Here is a 23,600-nt window from a genome sequence, read left to right on the forward strand (position 1 = left end):
TTCACCTGGATTTGCCTTATAATTAATTTTATAAACCAGATTTATAAAGTCGCGTCCCTATTCATCTGTTTTCACAATGAATATAATTTTCTTTGTTTATATATGTAAATATAAACATTTTAGACAGCATATGTTTCAAGGTTCCACTGCTGGGATGAAGACAATGGTTAGGGATGGGTGAAAAAACATTTAAAATTCAGACCTTCATTCCCAACTTTGTGAAAATTTTTGCCTGATTGTCCTATAATCTCAGGAATGATGGAGGTGGGACAGAACTGGGCCCCTAATTGTAAAAGTGGAAAATTCTCCAGTAAGCTAGTCACAAAGACAAGACAGGAAGTGATATCTTCAAGCGCCAGCTCCCAAAGAAAAAAAATATATATCACCGCCAGGATGCAGATAACGGAACTGTCTACCAGGCCTTGTTTGCTAGAAGATTTAAGAGTCCCCCCAAAACAACATATCTTTGTACCAGATGATAACAGCCAACTTCTGCATCTATAACCTGCTTGCTTGTTTAATATTTAACCAGGGTGTAGTTCTAGGAGATGTCCTGTTCAAAGATATACTAATGGCTAACTTCTGCTTCTGTAAACCTGCTTGTTTGATGTGGTTTTAGGCTTTATAAGCTGCTTCCTCTGGAAGCTCAGGGCTGATTCTCTGACCCTGCGTGGTGGAGAGAGTCGGTCGCCAGCCGGCTAATAAAGGCTCATAATTAATCTCAATTGGCTCCGTGGGTCTCAGATTTGAATGCGCCACAACATTAATCTGGGTTCCTTTCCCATCCCACCTGCCCTGCTCCCATCGTGAGATGAGGGAAGGCCTTCCCAGCCTCCCACCAGCTTCCTTCAAAACTCACTCCAGAAAGACTGTGAGGCAAGAGGCTCTGGTGAGACCAAAGGCTGGACCTTATGGGCAGAGCGCTGTGTGGATGGCACACACCAAAAGCCTCCTCCAGGTGGGCACCCTTGTCCAGCATTATCTGCTCCATCAGCCACTAGGTATTCTGTCTGGGTGCATCCGAGGACTGTGGGTAGAGTGGGCCCGGAGCAGTGTCTGTCCTGCCTGCTGGGTGGCTGGGGCTTGGCAAGGGCTGAGCATCCCGCTGCTGAGCATCCCGCTGCACCCTGCCTGCTTTTTGCATATCCGGCCAAGTGGGGAGCTGGGACCACCTGGGATGGCGTCTGAGTCAGACTCCCCTGTCCTTCCCCATCAGGCCTCTGCACCAATGTTCCCTCTGCTATGAGCTCCTCCCCCAGGCTCCTGGGGTTTTTGCTTCAAGTTGACCTCCTCAGGGTTGCCTCCCTGAGCTCTATTTAGAATACGCCCGAGGGCAGCCCCAGACTTCACAGGCATCACCTTGTAAAATAAAAATCTTAACTTTCAAGGTTGAAAGTCCTCTTAAAGCATTTATTGGGCCATTGCTAGCAAGAAAAACAATCAGGTCCTGGGCTATGATGTCCAAACCACCAGCAGCAGCACTAGGTGGAAAAAGTGACACGACATGTTCCCCATCCTGGAGCTGACAAATACTTTTATACATTCTGTTTTAGGGGAGAAATTTTAAATTGTTTTGAAAGAATTTACATTGGCTACAGGTAAGGGGTTGCGAAAAGTGGAGTGGGTGCAGTTCTGTGATAGAAGCACAGTCTGTGAGAGAAATATTTATCATTTTTGAAAAGTTACAGGCAACAATCCTGAATGTTCATGTATATGAAGGATGCAGTGACCATCTCATGGTCAGTTAATACAGTGATCCCAAACCTTTTTGGCACCAGGAACCAGTGCTCCTACGAGAATCTAATGCCTGATGACCTGAGGTGGAGCTGAGGCAGTGATGCTAATGCTAGAGAGCGCCTGCAAATGCAGATGAAGCTTTGCTTGCTCACTGGCTGCTTACCTCCTGCTGTGCGGCCCAGTTCCTAACAGGTCACTGACCCATACTGGTCCACTGCCTGGAGGTTGGGGACCCCTGAGTTAATAGACTCCAACATACAAACAGGCATGTGCGCAGTCTTTTATCAGCTGGCCCAGAGCTACTAACTGGTTAATTATTCCTGTCTCTTTCTCTCACTTTCTGGCCACTGTAATTTAATTTAGAATATCTCAGAATTTTTTTTTTCTTTTTGCCTTTCTAGCCTTGTCTACACACATTGTTGTATTCCTCATGCCGTAGTCACCAGGATCAGAAGGTGACCGTGAGGGCTAAGAACATGTCGAGTGTTTTGTTCTTGTGGCAGGCATCCGATAGGCCTATTGGGAGTTGTGGGTGCAGGAACTCTGCCCAGCAGATGCCAGGGGCTTTGAACTGTGCCCACTGTGTGTTCAGAGCCCAAGCTGAGAACACTGATCCCTGCTGCAGGCTACAAGTACCTCACACCACAACAGCAGTGACTGGATAGTGCCCACCCAAGTGCAGGTGGTCAGCCAAGCTCAGTGCCAGGTTCCGCAGGGACATAGCCAGGATAGAACCCAGCTTTTTGAGGAACCCTGCATTTGTTTTTAAGATTTTGTCCTGTGGATGGGAATTCTTGCGACAATCTGCCTCTGAGTATGGGGGAGGGGCATGCGAGCCCACTTGTGACCAGGGATTTGTCCCCAAATCCCTGCCTAGGTTCTTCCCAGGAAAGAAATCCCACCCAACATTGAGGTGGGGTGGGGTAGCAAGATGGGCCAGAGAGGGGTCCTTGGGTGTCCTGGGGGGTTCTAGAGGCCTGCATATGAGTCCACGTTTTTGTCCTTAATTTGTTCCCCGTCATTCCTGAGATTAAAGACCAGGCAAAGTATTAATTAGTTTTACTCTCACTATTAAAGGTAAACTTAATGTTTTTACCATTTTTTCAAAAAAGCAGCAGAGCTATAGTTTAAAATAGCTTTTGTTTGTGCTAAAGTAAAATACAGGTTACTGAGCAGAATAAACATTTGTGAATTTGGCTAAGATGATATCAGTACATTGTGCTAGATTTGAAAATACACATTTCTGTAAAGCAAGATCTGTGTGCTAGTAGTTTATTTTCTGAAGTTGGGGATCAACATGTAAATATAGATGGAAAGAAGACTGCACATGTTCCTGCAGGGTTTTAAGTGTGAGTTAACTATGGCTTCAATAATGTTGAGTAACAAATATTCCCCAAACCTCAGCAGCATATAGAAGATGCTTTTATTTAGCTTAAGTAACATAAGGCTGAGGCTTTCATTTGTGTTTGTAGGTTGCCTGAATGCCCTTCTAGCCTGGGTTGAGCTGGTTCACCTTAGCTGGTAAATCTCTGCTCCATATGCTGTCATCTTCCTTCTGGGATCAGTGGCTTCCCCGGGGTGGTCTTATGGTGATGGCAGAGGTGCAAGAATGTAAGCAGGAACAAGCCTGACCTCTTAAGGCCAAGGTTTGGAACTGGCACAATCACTTCTGCATGTTCCACTGATCCAATCAAGTCATATGGCTGAGTTCAGCGTTAATGGGTATGGAAATAGATGCTGTCCCTTACAGGAGAAGCTAAACTACATGGGAAAGAGAGTAGACACATATGGGTGAGGAATGGAGTCCATCAATCATCAATACAATCAATCCAAGCCCTAACGCAGCGAGTGCAAGATGGAGTTTTTTTCTTCAGGCCGCTGACCCTGCAGCTGAGACCCAACAGGGCAACAGGACTAAAGAATCCTAAACACCCCCAAATCACTTGTAAATGAGTTTACGCTCAGATAAGGAAGAAGAATCTGGTAGGAGCTGCTTTTAGAGCACATAGCCTTGAGGTCTTCGGGGGAATATCAGAGATTAGATGCCGCTTTGGTTGACCTTAAACACCAGCCCTATCTCTCTCACAACCTTGCCTAACTCAGGCAAAATTGAAAACTACAGAAGGTTGCTTTGTCCTTTAGACACGAGCTGGAGCTAGGTGAGACCATGAGCCAATTAAGGTGCAAAATTTAAGGAGGTGATGCTTTCAGGGCCATATAGGTGTAAGATCAGCACTTGAACAAGCCTGAGAGTGAGCCCTTCCTTTCTGTGTGCCTTAGGTACCCACTTGCCTCACCCTAGTCTCTGCCCAGTTTAGACATCCAACAGAAACAATCTCTTGGCCAACTTTTCTACTGCCATTTCCACATGATGAACAGGGGTCAAATTAGGGGTGGGAGTGATAGTAGAGGGAAGCTTGTGAAGAGATGTTCATAGCATCCTGAAGGATGCCAGTGAATTGGGGAAAATATTTGCTACATGAGACAAAGATAATTTACCATTTAAAGAGTTTCTATAAATCAGTAAACCTTAGCAAAATGAAAAATGTGGAAAAGGACTCATGCATGCAGATCACAGAAATACAGATGGCCTATTGATATCAGACAAAGTGCTCACTCAAACTCAATTTTTAAATGAACATTCTGAAAGAGGACTATAGCGATGTGGGCAATTTCCCTGGAATCCCACTTTGTAACAACTGAACCCTGATCATTTCTGAGTAGACCTCCTAATGGGTCTCAGGCAGAGTAATTCTATTGTCCTTGCAAGTGTGGTAGGTTCAGGGACCTGGGCCCAGCAAAGAGAAGTGAAGGCACAGTAAAAAGAAATTGGGTTATCGATAGCTTTTATCCACTGTGGGACTAATCCAACCCCAAAGCCCATGTGCTTCAGCTCTAGGTCTTTTGGGAGTCAATCTCTTTTAACCTGTTAAGACAATTTGAGGGGTCTTTCTGCAACTTGCAGTCAAAGTTGTCCAACTGATATGTATCATCACTTTTCATTCATCATAGTAATAATGGACCAAAACATTTTGCTGTACCCTATGTTGGCCAGGGTCTACAAAAAGGAGCATTCCTGCTCAGCTGGGGGTGTTGATTGGTGCAAGCTCTTCTGAGGGCAAGTGACATTTAAAACTCTCACACATATCCCTATAGTTCCATTCCTATGCATATGTATTTTACAAATGGAATTGCCCATACACACCCATCTTTATACAAGATAATTTGTATGGCAGTCTTTGTAATAATAGTGAAAGCATCCTAAATTCCCACCAATATGAGATTAAACAGGTTATACTATTTCCATAGGATGGATTATTATATGGCTTTGAAAACAAGAAGGAGACCTGACCATGATATGAGAGATATAAAACAATCTTTAAGATTTATTGGTAGTCAGAAAAGCAAAATTCAAACTCTTTTTAGAATACTAACAAGAGTTGTCACAGGCAGTAAGAACAACATTCCAAGAACTGTTCGAGGTATTCTGCACACTTTCAACCACACTTTACAGATGAGGAAATTGATTTGTGTTTTTTTAAAAAGGGAGGGATATGATTTCATATATTATGGGCTTGCTCTGTATGCTTGGACTTTCTGGAAAAACTGGCAGAAACTTAATAATGGCCAAACTTATGGATTGGATTTTAGGGTTTTAATGTGGGGATAAGGCATTTGATACTGTATGTCCACTCAGATTCTTCATTTTGTATACAGTGTGCATGTCTTGCTTTTTAAATTATTCAAGAATTAAGGAGGGAGACTGGGCAAAATGGCACAGATGATAGAAGCTTCGCTCTAGTGACTACATCAAAGTTGAGACAGAAACATGGAGCAAACAGCAAACAAAGTTGCCTGAGGGTCTAGGGAGAGAAATCAGAAATCACCCTGCAATGGGTAGAAGGTAGGATAGGGCGAAAATATGAGGCTGCCCAGTCTGGAACGGCTGAGTGGGACAGAGGCTATGGCAGCAGCAGCCAGCAGATACAGACATATCTTAAAGGGGCCGTGTCCACAACTGGACTTCTGTGGTGACAGACCTGCTCACTCTGAGTACCAGTGCCTGGTTGGCTGCCCAGGCACCAGAAGCTTATAGGGGGACACTGAGTTGTAGGAGCGAGGGCCAGAGGTGAGGTTTTCTCCCAGGCAGAAGTGCATTATTCCTCTGAGGAGCCCTCCTCACCTCCCAGTGTGCGGACACAGTGCCGCCATAGCTGAGATGTCACTAAACTGGATAACAGCTGTCTCTCTGCCCAAAGGATTCCCTGAAACTCCATCTCCCTCAACTCAGGCCCTACCCGAGCCACATCCAGTTGTGTCTTTGGCAAGTCCTGTGCCACCTACTGAGCAGCGCCAAGACTCACACTGGTGGCAGCTGATTTCGGTTTCTGGCACGGCTTCTTGAGGCAACTATAAGAACGTCTATGGATTACTTGCTGAATCTTAACAGGTGGCCCTTGAGGGTCACAGGCTGGGGCTAAATTTGTCCTGCAGCTGAACCCCTCTCAGGACTGTGCCACTGGATGCCTACTAAAAGCCATGCTAATAAGACGGGAAGACTTAGGAGCTTTGCTTAGTACGTAAAAACAGACAGAGAAAGGCAGCCAAAATGGGAAGACAAAGAAATAGAAACCATGTGAGAGAACAGAACAGAGATCTAGGAATAATGGAGTCAAGTAATCTAACAGATGCAGAGTTCTAAAAGACTGTCTATAAAGATGCTCAATGAAATTGAGGTAATATATAGCTGAACTCAGTGAGAACTTTAACAAAGAGATAACAAACTTAAAAATGGAAATGGAAATTTAAAAAGGGAATGAGTCAGAAAGGGAAAACACATTATCTGAGATGAATATATTAGAGGGAATCAATCAAGTGGATAAAGAGGATTAATCAGTGATATAGAGGATGGGGAAGCCAAGGACAACATCTGCTGGATACAGCCTCTGCCTGTAGCATCTGGCCAAGGCCTCCCTCTCCTCCCTCCCTGGGAGAGTGCACAGCCTCTCTGGAAAAGCCAAGGTTATCAAGAATCTAGAAAGGAGTTACAAAGTAACAGCTCATTTGCAAGGGAAAAGTGAGGGGCCTCAGCTCAAGACTGAAAGATGGTACAGTAGATGAAATATGGCTTGAAAATCTTTGTTAGTCCCTTCATTGAAAATGGAATCTAACTCTCTCTTCCTGAGTGTGGGCTGGCTTTGCTGGGGCTGTCAACCAGAAAGCTTATCCAGAAAGCTCACACTGGAGAGGTCACCTGTAAGAGCTGTGGTGGACAGACCCAGCTGAGCTCAGCCTTGCAGATTCTCTCTAGGCCTCTAAGAGCACTCTGGGGTAAGTCAGCTGGGGGTACTAGATGTATGAGTGACGCATCTTAGACATTCCAGTGCAACACTTTCACCTGAGGACTACTGAGTGGCTTTAATCAATATATAAGGAGCAACAGGATCATCTAGCTGAGCCCTGTCCAAATTCCTGACCCGTGAAATTGTGATATAATAATAATAAATAAAAAAATTAAGGAGTGCATTTTCACAGCCAGAAGTGAAGGGCATTCAAGTTGTGGATATATGCAAGGAGTGGTCTCCCTTCTTCCCATAAAATAGAGCAACCGGAGCCTAACCTGAGCAAGTCTCCAAAGATATTTCATTGAAACACTAGAGGTCTCTCAAATATATATATATACATTCTAAATATTTAAAAATCACAACTAACCTCTTGAAAAATAAAGTTCTGCCCAAATTTAACGCACATGAAAACGTGCTAAAACGCAAACAAGATCTTGATTGACCCCCCTCCCCTCAAACTTCCATAAATACACTTAATTTGATCTACTGGGCTAAAACTTAATGTGTAGCATTTTAGTCTTGGAATCTGCACATTAGGAAAATTACCGACTAGGAGGCGACGTCCCTCTGCCATTTTAGAGTGAACACTACGCCAGGGATACAGGTGACCACGACCTTGGCCCCCCAGAAAGTATGTTCTCCCCTCGAGGATGCACGGAAGCCACGCACTACCCAGATGTCGTGCCCGTGGTGGCCCTGTGTACCCACGGCACCGCGCCCACCGGCTCCCTGCGTCTCCGCCTAACAGTGGCAGACGGTGGTGCTGCTTGGCCAACAGGAAACATCTGTGACTGAGGGCAGCTCTCCGGGGGAGAAAACTGGTCCAGAACCCTAGAACCGCCGGCCATAAACTCAAGGTCATGAGGCCGAAGCTTTTCCCGCCCGCGCCTGCAGGCTCCTAACTTTACTTGGGGTCTCACGGATGACTGCTACCTCATCACTCTGCAGTGTAACCACTTGGAATGTTGCCCGACAGCCGATAGGCAGCGAGTGCCGCGTAGTCTGAGCCGCCTTCAACGGCCCTATTTGCGATGGTCTCGCGAGCCCATGAGGGGAGTGGCCCAGCCTGCTGGCCCAATGGTGGCAGAGCAGAAAGAGCGGTGGGATGGGGTCGCAGTGGGCGGGGCGGGTGCAGGCCGGCGGGGCAGCGGAGCTGGAAAGGTTTCTTTTGCACTCGCCTTAGTGCACTTTAGAATTTGGAATAGTTCCTTCCAGTCCACTTCTATAGATTTGTTTTTAAATTAGATCATTCCCTATGTAAAATAGTGTAGCCTGCATTACTCATTATAATATGGTGAGAAGTTCCCCAAATCATGAAACATTTTTTCCAGGTTTAGTGAAATTGACAAAATGGTATCTTTAAAATGTGTAATTTGATAAACATTGTGAAATGATTGTTTCAAGTTACACTGAACATTTTTTAAACGTTATGTTAGTGACCACATAATAAATCAGTGCATGGATGTATAATCAATTGATCTCCTTGTGGATGAGTAGGTTGTTTCCAAATTTTCACTAGTATTAAGTACACTGCAGTGAATGGCCTTACCGGAAAATCATTCATGCCCACTTACATTTTCGGTATGGCTTAAAGATAGTTTCATATATATATTGAATTCATATATAAACTTTCTCCCTAAACTGACCGTTAGCTAGCATTTCCCACGCAAACTTCTGCTGCATCAAACATTATGTTTAGCTTTAGGTTTACTAGTTTTAATAGTACAGGCACACCTTTTATTGTGCTTCATGTGCTTTTTCATTTTATTGGGCTTCATGTGCTTTTTATAAATTGAAGGCAACACCCTCTACCGGCAAATATTGTGATTTGCTTTATTACAATACTTGATTTCAGTGGTCTGGAACCAAACATAAACTATCTGTGAGATATGTATTCTATTTTCTCTGTCACGTGTACTCTTACATGAATTGTCTGTTTGTATTCTTTGCTAGTTTTGTATTGGCTTTGGTGTTTTTTTTTTTCCTTATTGATTTCCAAAGGTTCTCTGAATATGCTTGATGTAATTTCTACCTTGGAACCTGAGCATGTAATATTTCTAAAGGAAACTGAATATAAAATATATAATAATCACATCTGGTTTCTTCACTTGGTCAGGCACTAAAGCTATTATGACACTAAACTAAAAAAGTCCTTTTAACACTGAATAGTACCTTGGTCCACAGAAGTATGGCTTTTTTCCATTTATCTTGCTTTTATGTCTAATTATACTTCTAACACATTCTAAATACTTTATATGCTCTTTTAAACATTTAGATACAATTCTTGATACTGAAAAAGATTGCAGCAGTGTTGCAAAAAAATTTTATATGAAGTTGTTCTATAAAATCTGGTACATCAGCTATTTTGACATTCTGTATTAAAGCAAAATTGATTTAAAAGCATTTGCGGCTGGACTAAATTTATCCAACTTCAATGCTCACAATGGGAGGATATGTGTATTTTTAAGTTTTAATGGAATCTGAACTATTTCCTAAATAAGGTATCATTTGTTCGTATGTTTCCCACTTCCTATAAACTGTCATATAGGCTTTTCTTAGAGACATTTTATTTGGGCTCAAATCCTGAAGACTAAGGACTTTTTGAAACTACGGAGAGTTTGGATAAATATGCTGAAGACACTGTGTATTTGTAAAAAATCCCTTGCTTAAATATTACTCAGTACTGGCGAGGATGTGGAGAAATTGGAACCCTTGTGCAATAGGAATGTAATATGGTGCAGCCACTGTAGAAATTTTGGTGGTTCCTCAAAATGTTAAGCATAAAATTGCTGTATGATCCAGCAATTCTACTTCTAGATATATACTCAAAAGAAGTGAGAGCAGGGACTCAGATACTTGTACACCAGTATTCACAGCAGGATCAATAGCAAAAAGATGAAACAACTCAAATGTTCAATAGATAAATTAATAAACAAGATGTGGTATACACATACAATGGAATATCAGACTTAAAAAAGAATAAATTCTGTTATTTAATGAACCATGAATGAACCCTGAAAGCATGCTAAGTGAAGTAAGTTAGACACAAAAGGCCAGAGTTTGTGTAATTCCACTTATGTAAGGTATCCAGAGTAGTCAGATTCATAGATACAGAAAATATAATGGTGGCTGCCAGGGGCTGAGTGGAACAGGGAATGAAAGTTATTGTTTAATGGGTAGAGTTTCTGTTTAGAATGAAAAAGTTATGGAGATGGATAGTGGTGAAGGTTGTAGAACAGTGTATGTACTTAATGCCACTGAATTATACACTTAAAAAGTTAAACTAGTAAGTTTTGTTATTTATATTTTATCACAATAAAAAAGATTCAGTCCATAAATATTGCCAGATTTAAAAAAATCTTTAAGGAACTGTCTGTAGTTTTTAAACAATTTTTAAAAGGCAAATGACCTTTTCCCAACTCTTTCATCTTTAGTGCTTAGAGCTCTTGTCACCTATTTCCTAAACGCTTCTAGTTACATGGAAGTCATGCAGTTATTGAAGGCAAAACTGAAAATATCTGTGAGCTTATGCTATTGAGCTCTGTCTGTCCTGGTCAGGGAGCTGGGGTTCACTTTTTCCAGGAGGAGACAATAGCATGGGAACTGAGGTGCTGTGTAGGAATAAGCTGGGGGAAGAGAGAAGACAGAACATTATGTGCAAATGGCATGTGTTGAGGGGCTCATAGTCATTGCCAGACTTGTGCCAAGGCCCGTGTGGCTAGGAGAGTGAGGGTGTGAGAGATGGAGGTAATGTAGTTAAGCAGGTAAGGGCTGGGTCCTTTGGGCTTTTCCAAGGAGCTGCCATTGACCCCCCCACCTCAGTATCTTACAAACCACACTTCTCAGTGTTCACTTTTGGATTCATGCAAACCAGGGAAATGGAACTATTAGGATATTATTTAATCATACCCTCTCTAATTCCTTTCAGGAAGGATAAACTACAGTCATACACCAGTTACCCACCAGGATATAGTCTGCAAAATGCTAGTTACGCAATTTCCATCATTTTTTTTTTTTTGAGGTTCTTCTAACATCATAGAGTGAACTCATACAAACTTAGATGGTAGAGTCTGCTACACATCTAGGCTACATGGTATACCACTGTCCTATGTATGGTCCATTCAACCTTCATTATTCAGCACGATTGTATTTATAATGACCATTTTTCTAAAGTACACGCTCAAAGAAAAAAAAGAGGAAAATGTCTTTCCTTATTTTCAACAGGAGCATTAAGCCTCTTAGTTTTAATGTTTGCCTTAACACTCCCAACCATTACCAACACAACCCGTAGATAAAATAAAGCTAAGTGCAAGGCTAGCAACAGTAAGAGAGAACATGACTTGGCAAAGCTTTAGCAATGGTTGGGGGTGGGGCGCCAAGGTCAGAATTAACTTAATAGTTTGATTCCAGCAGAGTCTCATAAAGCGGGGTTTTGACTAGAGCTGCATAAGGATAGGTGGAAGCGGCATGGTTATTAGCAGAAGAATTCAAAGACTCCTAGGACATAAGATGTTTTCCACTGAGGAGCTGATGGGTCTCTAGGGGAAAAGTTCCATAATGACCCATTAAGCCATTTGCATGGCTGGGAATTCCCGAAACAATCACCATGCAATGGAAGGTAAGAGGATGCCTACTGCCAGGTAGGCATCTGCCCGAACACCGGATCTGGCCGGCTAGCGTCCTGTAGCACGTGGAAACTCTTCGTTCGCCGCCCTCCAGCCAGAGGACGTCCCCGGGGCTCTAATCTCTTCCCAGTACCTTGCCCAGGTGTTACCGTTACAGCAATTGGATTTCCAGTAACACCGATACGGAGGCAGCGACCTGCAACGCAGACCAACCGCACCTCTAGTGGTGGACCCCGGCTTAAAACGTGTGCAGCGCGCAGGTCGCCGGCGCCGAAGGAGAGCAGCTGCGATAGACGCGAACGTGTTCACGAGCGCCTCCGCTCACGTGACCTTCTGAGGCTGCTAGCCCCACTTGAGCCGCGCCACGGATCGTCGCAGTGCGGCCGTCGCAGCCTCCTGCGCATGCGCATACTGTGGCTCGCGGCCCGTGACGCAATCTTGCACCGCCGACCAGACGCGTGGACCCTGTTTACGTGAGACCACGTAACTCTGGCTGAACGGTCTCCGCAGCCGGACGTGCGCGCGTAGTTCCTTCCGCACCCCAGCTAGGGGGCGGGGCCAGATGGGGGCGGGGCGGGGCGCAGGCGGCCAATCGTCAGTGCCCGCGCTGGTGCCGCGCCTCGCCCAGCGGGCCGGCCAACCCCACGGCCCTGGTCCAGCGGACGCTCGGCGGCAGCGGCGGCGGCTGCGGCTGGGAGGTGAGTGAGTGTTCGGCTCACGGCCCGGCCGCTTTCCCCGGGCGCTGCCTCCCGGCTGTCCGCACAGGCCCGTCCCGGAAGCGCGACTGGCCTCAGTGGTGCGGGAGCCGGGGTTCGGGCGCGGCCAGGCCGGAGAGCCAGGCCCGATCACGTGGGCGCCGTGGATCCTCGCGGCAAGGCAGGTACCCGGTTCCGCCTGCAGCGGGGACCGTGTGTCCTTGGTGATTGTGTGGGTTAGAAGGGCCGAGGCCTGTTGTCCCCGGGCGGTGAGCTCGCATTGGGGGTTCAGGGGCGGGGGCTGTTGCCGTCGGGCGCGATGCATACTTAGGCTCAGACTCGGCAGAAGCGCCGCACCCTCCCCACTGTGGAGAGACGACGGAGAGAGGCTGAAGGTAGGGCGATGATCGGGGACCGAGGTCCTGCCAAGGTGCTAGCCATTTACAGTGAGAGATGCCACTGTCACCCAGGCCGGAATATTCCAGTTGCCGCGATCACTCCTTCCCCTACCGTGCTCGGAAAAATGGGAAATCGTGTTCAGAAACCACTTTATTGACTCAAAAGTCACTATCAGGCCGCCCTGTAAGTTCGAACGCCTGCCCAAGGGCCGGGTCAGCCGAAGCTTGGGGAAGTGCAAGGCCGCTTGAGTATGGAATCGGGCTAAGAGCCATCCTCAGCCATTTCTCCCAAGGCTGAGGCTGGAATCAGTAGCAGTTCTTGGACCAGTATTCCGGTGCTCCTTCACACCCCCATAGCCTTGACTTACGTTTGGTCAATATTTTCAGTTTACTGTGGAGTCTCCTTTAGGTGACACTGCACAGGCCTTGTAGATGTCGTTTTTAAAGTTAATTCTCAAAAGGCCGTCGTTTCTCATGTTGGGGGTGGGGTGGTTGTGGAGAGCCAGTTGTAGCCTCAGGTATCCTGGATGAGGACTGGAGAAATGAGAAGAAGTGAGACTGGTTTTCAAGGAAGATGAAGAAAGTTCTCTAGACAGTTGAGTCTGAGGTGACATCTAAGATCTGGGTAACGGATGTTGTAAGGAAGGTGGGCACTTTGGATGGATGAGTGGAGATTTAGGAAGAGGAAGGGAGATTTCAAGAGTAGAAGCTCTGTGTCGAATCTTAGGAGAAAGCACATATTCAGGGAGTCTGAGGTGAGAGGAGAGCCAGCAAAGTAGAAGAAATGACCCAAGATGGTATGGGGTACCATGGAAAACAAGGAGAGGAGAACTTAAGGTGGGGTGAGGGTGAAATCTGCAGTGGCCACCAGCTATGGACAGATTTAGGGAGTAAAAGCAGCTCTTTGCCTTTGGCAAGGCTGAGGTAAGAGGTGTGCTGAGCATTTTCAGTGTAAGTCCAGAGCCCCATCATGCCCAGGTTCAAGTCCTAGCTCAACCACTTACAGTTACCTTGTTTGTTCCTTTCTCATCTGTGAAATGAGTTAATAACAGCACCCAGTTGCATGAGAAGCTGATAACAATTAGCTAACAAGTCTCAGGTATGGCTGTAAGCCTTTATTATGTTTATAGTCACTGAAGCCTCACAACAGCCTTCCAGCCTTCTACAAAGGAGCAAAACTAAGGTTCAAAGAAGTTACTTGCTCAAGGTAACACAGGTTTTAAAAGCTGTAGAACTTGCATTACTTCAATAGATTAACAGTAATTCAAATTATGAGGTATTTAGGGGTTTGGAAATGGCCATGTATTTTAAACTACTTTTCCATGAAGTTTTTTCTATGGTAAGTAGTTACTTATTATTTGGTTTTCAAAGGCAGACATGATTCTCTAAGGTTTGCTTCCAGATAGTGGTGGCCATGTGTTTTAATTATTTTGTTTCTGGATCAAAAACTAGACGTTACAGCCATAAATTATTATAGTTTGGGTCTATATCTATAAGCAAATTAGAAAATGACCTAGATAAATAAATTACTGCTTTAATGTATTTCATTAATCATAATTTTAATCATTTATGTTTATCCTTGGGGAAAATCTTAGCAAGGCTATTTTTCATGCAAATATTTTCTAATTAATGTACATCAAGACTTCAGAAAACTGCTAATAAGTGACATGTGATTTGAATCTTTATGTAAGAAAAGTTAGGTTTAGGTTGTTAATCAGTAATCCTCATACTTTTTAAGTCTTTTACTTTATTAGTTGCTCATGCACAAAATAATTCTTTTTGTTTTCAAAGCTTCTGGAAAGAAGAAACATGGAAAGTGGTGCAGTTCTGCTGGAATCTAAATCCTCACCAGTTAACCTTTTGCATGAAATGCATCAACTGCGCCTTCTGGGTCACTTGTGTGATGTGACTGTCAGTGTGGAATACCAGGGTGTCCGTGAAGAATTTATGGCCCATAAGGCAGTGCTGGCAGCCACCAGCAAGTTTTTTAAGGAAATGTTCCTTAATGAGAAGACTATGGATGGTACTAGGACTAATGTCTACTTAAATGAAGTGCAAGTTGTTGACTTTGCTTCATTTCTTGAGTTTGTCTACACTGCAAAGGTACAGGTGGAAGAAGATCGGGTGCAGCGAATGCTGGAAATGGCTGAAAAGCTAAAATGTTTGGACTTATCGGAAACTTGTTTTCAATTAAAGAAACAGATGTTAGAGTCAGTACTTTTGGAGTTGCAAAATTTCTCTGAATCTCAGGAGGCAGAAGGGAGCAATGATTCTCCAGTAGGGGTTGCTCCTGATGCTAGGGCAAGTACAGCTGTGGACTGTCCTCTCACCAATGGCCTTAGGGGCTCCTCAGATCCCCCAGTGCGGAGAATCAGCAATGGCACATTGCCAGGTATGCCCTCAAGGAAGTCCAAGGAGAAATCAGACAAAAAGAAAGATGTAGTGAAGGCTCCCTACCCTAAAATCAGAAGAGCTAGTGGAAGACTGGCTGGCAGAAAGGTATTTGTGGAAATTCCTAAAAAGAAATACACAAGAAGACTCCGAGAGCAGCAGAAAAGTGCTGAGGATGATGCGGGGGACTACAGGTGTCTCCAGGATCCCAGCCGGGGCACTGTGGGAACAGAGATGGAGCCAGTGACAAAAAATGAGGATTGCAGTGCTGAGGTGGAGGTGGAGGAGGTGCTGCAGAAGTCAGGGCTGGGCGAGGACGAGGATGAAGAGGATGAGGAGGGGGAGAAGAGGAAGAGCAACTTTAAGTGCACTACCTGTGAAAAGGCCTTTCTGTATGAGAAGAGCTTCCTGAAGCACATCAGGCACCACCACGGAGTGGCCACTGAGGTGGTTCACCGCTGTGACACCTGCGGACAGACCTTCGCTAACCGTTGCAACTTAAAGAGCCACCAGCGCCACGTGCACAGTAGCGAGCGCCACTTCCCATGTGAGCTTTGTGGGAAGAAGTTCAAGAGGAAGAAGGATGTCAAGCGGCATGTGGTGCAGGTCCATGAAGGGGGTGGTGAGCGGCACCAGTGCCAGCAATGTGGCAAGGGTCTGAGCTCCAAGACAGCCCTGCGGCTCCACGAGCGGACACACACAGGCCATAAGCCCTACGGCTGCACCGAGTGTGAAGCCAAGTTCTCACAACCCTCGGCACTGAAGACCCATATGAGGTATGTGTACTTGTCTCCAGCTTACTGGTGTGGGAAACAGCAGAGACCTTCTGAAAATATTTTTTCAAGGATGTGGCTTATTAATTTTCTTGAAATGCATGTCAGAAATTGAGGTAGTTCTAGGATTTGGATTAGTATAGCTACATCTCTAGATATTTCACTTCATAACTTGTTCTAAAAGTTGGGGACCTATTTTGAGACATCTTGAATTCTTTCCGGGTAGAGATGCTATGAGATGGTCTTGTTCTATACTACAGAAATCCTTTAGTGTTGCTACAGGCCTCAATCCAATGAAGACCTCCTAGCTCCTGCTGTCCACAGTTGCAGCACCCAAGCCTGGATACAGAACCAGGGCGGTAGAGGGCTGCTGAACATGCCAGGTCCCACAGGTCTTATCTGAGGTGGACTACAGGTCAGGTCTCTCCTACTACCAGAGAAGCCTTTGGTGCATACACTTCCTGCCACACCTGAAGCTTATTACCTTTATTTTTCCTTTTCTGACTTTGTTTAGCTCCTGGGCCCATTACCCTCTAAATCCCACAGAATCATTAAAGACCTCAATGAGATGTCATTTAGGGCTTTAGGACACTTCTCTGGTCATCTTTTCATTTTCTGGGCTTGGAAACTGTGTCATTGGTTAGTCTATACTCTAGCATTAGCATGGACACTGTTTTAAGTAGGTGGGTGACATTGTTTTTAAATGTTTCCTTATAGTGCTCAGTATTTATGCTTCAAATCCAGACAGTTTTCTACCCTATTCTAGATCTGCACTCAAACTTGGACCAGTCTTTGGGGTGGTAGCTTGATATTCATCTTTTTACCCTATATAACAAGTTTGAAAACTTGGCTTAGAAAGTGCTTAGTAAATCACTGTTGGTAGCTACTTCATACTAGTTGTGAAATTAAAATGCTTATGCCTTTTATGCATTTTCAGAAACCAGGTTTCTTCAGCATTTTGAGAGCAGTTCTTTCTAGACTGGTTATGTCATACGTATTAGGAAATGACAGTAAAATATTTCTTCATGTGGCTTTTCATCAGTAATAGTTCCTAAGGTGTTTGTGGTTGATCAGTCTGAATAAGGAAACTTTACAGATATTACACAGTGCTGTTTAGTGTTTTAAAAAATATGTAAGTGTGGTCTCTGGCTGCACAGGCCATACAGCATAAACCCTGTGGCAAGTGTGGGTGGACATTGAGTCTAAATGGGGAAATCTAATAGTCTGTTGGCCTTGTACAGACACAGATTTGAGGATGGAGATTATGTGCCTCTTCACCTTTCACTCCAGTCATTCTCATTAAGTCTCATGGAATAAATTATCTTTGCAGCCTAGAGTGGAAATTGTATTGCAAAGTGAGGTTTGAAATACATCCTAAGTTATCATCTGAATGTTGTACTTTCAGAATTCATACAGGGGAAAAACCTTTTGTCTGTGATGAATGTGGTGCAAGATTCACTCAGAACCACATGCTGATTTATCATAAAAGGTGTCACACAGGTAAATACTGCTGCTGTTGTGATTCAATGTCTTTCCTAGCTGTGAAAGGAAACTGCAATTTATTAATTTAGAAGTTGGCATCTACCAAAGTGGTGCAGGTTAAGCCATGACTTACCTTTCCCATCTAGAAGGTGAGCAGAAATGAATAAATAAAATCTGCCCACTGCTTCCAGTACCGATGTGCTTGGGGTGATAGCCTCTTGCATGCTAGGGAGTAGGAACTGGCACGTGGGCTTTATGTATGAAAAGGTATGAAACAGTTCCTATTGCTTTAGCCTCAAATTCAATTTTCAGGAATCTGTCCTAAATTATTCAGAATATGGGAAAAGCTATGTTCTATTTTCCTTCTTGCTATTTCTAACAACACACAAGAACACGTGATTGTCTAACAATAACCATTCGGTAAACTGGAAATTCTTCTTGGCTTACTCCTTGGCCATTTGGGATGAGGGCTCTGAATGTTATGAGAAACACCTGTTCTTGGATATTGACTTGAAAAGTGCACAGTTAAACTTACAGATAATCCCAACTATACTGAACACCTGCACAGAAGGCTAGAAAATAAATTGTCATGTGATGTATTAAGGTGGTAGAATTCTCATGTTTTCCAAAATTGTTGCGATATTATATGAGAGAGAAAATTTAAGTTCGCTTTATTCTGATACAACACAGTAACAGAAAACCCTGTTGTTTATGACAGGTATAGAGAATTCATATACTGTAGTTATGCTAAGCCAGTTCCTTATTTGCTTGTACTTTTAAATTTTTGCTTCTGAGTAGTCATATGATCCTCAAGTTCACATTTAATGATGTGAATTACCAGATTACAAAATGAACAGAATTGGTGTCTAATGGATGCTTGGGGGTGTAGGTGAAGTCAGGTCACACTAAAGGAGTAAGTTAGAATCCATCATTTGATGAAATAGTAATCTATTCAGATTTTGTTAAAGCTAGTATTTTAATTTTGATGTTTGTAAAATCAGAGGTACACCTAATAAATAATCAGATGAGTCTTGATTTGTGAAATTGAAAGGTTCAAACTACACAATATGAAGGTGTTATTTAAACATTTTTTTCTTGTCCTGTAATCCAATCCAAATTGCAGGTGTTGCCACTTTAGAATAGCTATGCACATATAGCCAATGTAAACGTCTTCTTTCAAAAATGTAATATGCTACTCACCAAGGCACTTTTGAGTTCGTATGGATGAGTTTTAGCGTGTGGACCCCCTCTTTGTGTGTTCTAGTGCTTGTATCATTTTTAACTTTTTGTTTCATCTTTTTATGTAGGTGAAAGACCTTTTATGTGTGAAACATGTGGCAAGAGTTTTGCTTCTAAGGAGTATTTAAAACATCACAATAGAATCCATACTGGATCCAAACCCTTTAAATGCGAAGTTTGTTTTAGGACTTTTGCCCAGCGGAATTCACTTTACCAGCATATTAAAGTCCATACAGGTATGGCTGGAATGTCACCAGAGAAAGGAGTTCAGTGTGGCAAGAAAAATATCCCAAAGGTTTTTGACTTATTGGAAAATTTGGATTTTAGCTTTAAGAAAAACCTTTAGCCAAACTTTGTATGTCTTAATAGCGTTAAAAAAAATTTTGAGTTTCTAGTTTCTGGCTCTGAGAAACTTTCTAAATAGGTATGGATGAGTGAACATTTTATCATTTTCAGATTAGCATTAGGGATTATCTATACATATTAGCGTATATACACATTGATGCAAATTCAGTTGTGATACTTGGAATTTTCTATTACTATGGAAAATAGGTGAAACTTCTATAGATGTAATACCAGCTGCAGGTATAGATTTTGGCTTTTTTTTTTTTGGTGTAAGCCATGAGCTCTTAGTATTAGTGTATTCCTGCTTTCTAAAAATTCATGTTAAGCCAGTTCAGTTTTATGAGATACCTACATGAGTACCTGTCTTCACTAACTGAAAAAAGCATAACATGAACTTTTCAGAAAGTGGTGGGGACATTCTTCACTTCATGCCATTTTGGCTTATGAAGGGTTTCATGGGAACACTCTTAGATCAGGAAAACCTGTATAGAGATAGTAGATTTGTACCTATCAGTTGACCCTTGACTCATTCCCAGCAAAAACCTCCCTATGGTGGGATGCTGACACTTTCCAGTGGTTTACAAATAGCATTATTCCAGATTGTATTCAGAAATAAATACAGCAGGCTAAAGAGATCAACCAGTTCTCTCCTCTTGTCTCAGGAGAACGTCCCTATTGTTGTGACCAGTGTGGCAAGCAGTTCACCCAGCTCAACGCTCTCCAGCGCCACCATCGGATCCACACGGGAGAGAAGCCGTTCATGTGTAATGCATGTGGACGGACATTTACTGACAAGTCCACTCTCCGGCGGCATACCTCAGTAAGCAACAGTATGGCATAAGAATGACAAATTGCTGGTCTCTACGTATGCATAACCCTAGACAGTCAGAAATGCCTGTCATTCTATAAGGTGGTTATAGAAGACAAATAACAGGTATTTCTTTGGGTTTTCTATGCAGTGAGCACATTCATTGTGAATGAAGTGAAGAACCAATCCCTGATAAACATAGCAACAGTGGTGATAGAAAGATGATTGACAATTAGTGAAAGGAGTTGCTACAGTAGAAATTTAAGTTGAAGAGAGACTATTGTTAATAAGTAGCTGTGAACTGGAAAATTTACAGATGTTTGTTCAGAGACGCATTCAGTTACTTTTGTTTTGTGTTTGATTTGTAGATACATGATAAGAATACTCCATGGAAGTCTTTCCTTGTTATTGTAGATGGCTCACCCAAGAATGATGAAGGACACAAGACTGAACAGCCTGATGAAGAATATGCACCATCTAAACTTTCAGAAAAATTGCTGTCTTTTGCAGAAAATGGCCATTTTCACAACCTGGCCACAGTCCAAGGCAGCGTACCTAATGTTCATGAGAACAGTTCCGCAGACACAGCCTGCAAGTCGGATAATTCTATAGTGTCCCAGGATGCTCTGCTGGCTACCACCATCACTGAGCTTAGCGAGCTGACCCCACAGACAGACTCGATGCCCACACAACTTCATTCTTTGGCCAGCATGGAATAAGAACTTCAAGTCATTTGCCAAGCAGGTCCCATCCTATGTCATATGTTAGCTGTATGCAAGATAATGCAGACAGAGATGGGCAAGAATGGCTTCTGCAGATTTTTCTAAATTTCTGGTAACGTGCACGTTTTTATCAAAGCATTTTTAAAGCTTTCCCTTGAAATTCCTGATCTGCATGACCTTAGCTACACTTTATCAACAAAACAAGGCAATTAACATAACCTCACTTAATTCTAGTGTAGGCTGCCTTATGCATTGATCATTCTAATGCTTGATTATCTATCTTGATGTTTATGAAGTTTGGACAACTGTTTACCTTGATAGTAGAGTATACAGCATTGCTCCAGCTCGTGAAATTGCTATTAATGGTCTCCCAGGTCTCTTGGCTTGCCTTATACTTCCATGTGGGTTTATTTCTCTGGTACTTTTAAGGTATTTTTCTACTGAGCTGAAATAAAACTGGGGCTGTGTATTTTCAGCTGTTTCTTCCCTGTCAATTGAAGCAAATCAGATTTGCTCTACGGACCCTTGAATCGGACTGAAGAAATGAATTACTGCATCACCCTCCACTGCCCCACCCCCCAACTAAAAAAGGAATGACAAACACTTGCATAATAGCTTAGTATAACATCTACTCACAAGCACATATGCAGCTAGGAAATTTGTCATAAAATAGCTTTTGAAATGAAATGTGGCTATTTAGTTTTCATTCCTAAAAATCTGATAAGGTAAAAGCTGTCCTACCAAAGATTTTAGCAGTAAACAGTATAGTATTTTTTTTTTTTTTTTTGCAAAAGTGTGAAAAATTAAGCAAGAGGCTTAAGAACACTTCAAACATTGTGTAGTCATTCACAAGTAGCAATGAGGTGATTGTGACATATCTTAGAGCACAGAGTATTAGTATTTTTGCCTGGTTTTTCTAACTTAATTTCTATAACTTCGAAACCCAAACTTTATCATTTCTCCATTAAGAGCTAGAAACAGGTAATTGCTGCACATTTGTTTTCTTGGGAGCATATGAGAATATGGAAGGGACCAAAAGCCTCGGCACACTCGTTGTTGATTATGCCTTAAAAGTAGATTGTGAAGAACCAGTAACTTTTGTCTTAAATGTACCTTTGGCTGTCTCATGCTGGAAATATTACTCAGAATGAATTTGCAATGAATGAAAAGATAATTCTGCTGTATTTGCTAAGCCTGATTCTTGGTTTCAGTGGCTTTTGTATGTTGTGTGCTTATGAAATGCTTTGACTCACATGTAATCCGTAACATATTAATTTAAAAAGAACCTTGAATTGTTTTGTTCACCAGTTGTTTTTCCTATATCTTAATTTATTGAACTTGCTGTGAAAACACTTTCATTTTCTAAGGAAAAGGTACTTTACCCATAAGTTCTAAGATGAAGACATAGCTACATTATATCAGAAACTGAGGGAAGACTTTCTTTTTAAGTGCTTATTTTAGTTTTTAACATGTTACATTCTAAAGCCACTATAAGATGTTTTAGGTGTGCTGATAACGTGTTTCACACCTGCTCTTGAAGACAGCAGTACTGAACTACAAATTCAGTTATAGTTATGTTTACAGAACAACAAAAAAAAAAACAGTGACTGTCACGCCATTTTATTTTTGGTTAGAGAATGAACTTGACAGCTGATTTACTGTTTCATGGAGTAAAGTCATCTTAATGAGAAGGAATTTAAATAGATTATTTTGTTACTTATTGGAAGAATTTTTGTCTTGAATTTGTTTTAGAAATTCTACAAAAAATTGTTTAATCTGTTAATAAATGTTTGCTTTGTAAAAGTTTTATAAGTCTAAGTTTATTTCTATTAATTTACATTGAAACAAGCATAATTTCCTTAATTTCATGGATAATGAAGTTTAAAATCAAGGTCTACAGTCCTAGGATTATTCTATTTTGATATAACTATATGGATTGCACATGTATTCTTCAGAAGTGAAAGGCCTGGTGATACGTAAGGGACCTCTGCTTATGTAGAAGTAACCTGTGTAGCTGGTGCTGTGTGTAAGTAGACTGATTTCTTCAATGTCATGTTAAAGTCTGCATCACACAGACTTCTCTAATATATCTATTTCTCTGCTTCCTGGGAAGTAAGACTGCTCCTGAGAACAGAAATCTGAAAACTCTATATAGAAGGGTTTTGTGGGATATCTCCCCCTGTCTCAATCCAGGTACTCCCAGAGTGAAATCAAGGCTACCCTCTCGCTATGTCAGTCCTAAATTCATGACTAGGAAGTACCGTTTGTTGCTGGCACTGCTTCTAGAGCATCAACAAAGGGATTGAGGAGGTAATTTAGTGCCTTCCAATCGTTTTGTGGGAGATAGTCTCAACCTGAACTCCAAAGAGCGCTGTCTTTGGTTGTACCAAAACTATGTTTCATAGTTTGAAAACAAAAAACAAAAAAACCCCAAAACAATAGGCCATGTGGTGGGGAAAGACTAATAAAAGTGATTTTAAGAGAAATGGAGTTTTGCTATAGATGATAATCCAAACCAACAAATTTGAGTATGAGTTATAACAATTCTATTAAATTTTATACCTTGTCAGTGTCACACGGATTTTTTGAGACCAAATGAGTGCTTGTCCCTTTAAACTTTACAGTGTGAAATCTGAAGTGACAATATTATTTCAGTGGGTGTGAGAATACTCATGTGAAGGGCCATTTGTCCATATGTATATCTAGATGAGGGCAGATGTGACTAAGGCTACAAACACGGGTCAGAGGGCCACCTAGCATGTTGGTCAGGCCAAGCCCCAGAAACCACCCACTTACCTTTGCTAATCCGTACAGGGGCTCTTAACCAAGGCTGGCAAAACCAAGTTTTTAGGTCAACATAGTGGCTTCTTTCTGTTAGGAAACGATGATTGTGAGGTAAACTAACCCTGAATGATCAAGAACTTCCCAGAATTCCTAGGTTGGGATGGGTCTACCGTTCATTTTTCAAAATTTTGTTTTGAATTATCTTTAAGTTGTGAAGGCGCTCTCAGACCTGAATACTCTTCTCTGACACGATGAG

The 23,600-nt window shown here is 42.5% G+C and overlaps 1 protein-coding gene across 3 annotated transcripts; it reads left to right on the forward strand.

Annotated features, from left to right (window-relative positions):
- The first annotated feature begins 12,300 nt into the window (after positions 1-12,300).
- Positions 12,301-22,367, forward strand: GZF1 (GDNF inducible zinc finger protein 1). 3 transcript variants are annotated; one of them, XM_016121955.2, is made up of 6 exons: positions 12,301-12,405; positions 14,592-15,967; positions 17,370-17,464; positions 18,754-18,921; positions 19,693-19,850; positions 20,207-22,367. In XM_016121955.2, the coding sequence occupies exons 2-6, from the start codon at positions 14,610-14,612 to the stop codon at positions 20,555-20,557; spliced, it is 2,130 nt and encodes a 709-aa protein (XP_015977441.1). In that variant the 5' UTR covers positions 12,301-12,405; positions 14,592-14,609; the 3' UTR covers positions 20,558-22,367. The 3 variants fall into 3 exon arrangements, with proteins under 3 accessions (XP_015977441.1, XP_015977443.1, XP_015977442.1); XM_016121957.2 differs by lacking the exon at positions 12,301-12,405 and adding an exon at positions 12,427-12,583; XM_016121956.2 differs by lacking the exon at positions 12,301-12,405 and adding an exon at positions 12,603-12,797.
- The last annotated feature ends 1,233 nt before the right edge of the window (positions 22,368-23,600 follow it).

This window comes from Rousettus aegyptiacus, unplaced genomic scaffold (assembly GCF_014176215.1).
Source record: "Rousettus aegyptiacus isolate mRouAeg1 unplaced genomic scaffold, mRouAeg1.p scaffold_m13_p_12, whole genome shotgun sequence".
Taxonomy (NCBI): Eukaryota; Metazoa; Chordata; class Mammalia; order Chiroptera; family Pteropodidae; genus Rousettus; species Rousettus aegyptiacus.

What these genes read in the sequence shown, in the direction of transcription:
- GZF1 (XM_016121955.2), top strand. Translation starts at nt 14,610, where the DNA reads ATGGAAAGTGGTGCAGTTCTGCTGGAATCTAAATCCTCACCAGTTAAC. An exon ending in GCATATTAAAGTCCATACAG is followed by an intron (nt 18,922 to 19,692) that starts GTATGGCTGGAA and finishes CTCTTGTCTCAG; the next exon opens with GAGAACGTCCCTATTGTTGT. An exon ending in CTCTCCGGCGGCATACCTCA is followed by an intron (nt 19,851 to 20,206) that starts GTAAGCAACAGT and finishes TTTGATTTGTAG; the next exon opens with ATACATGATAAGAATACTCC.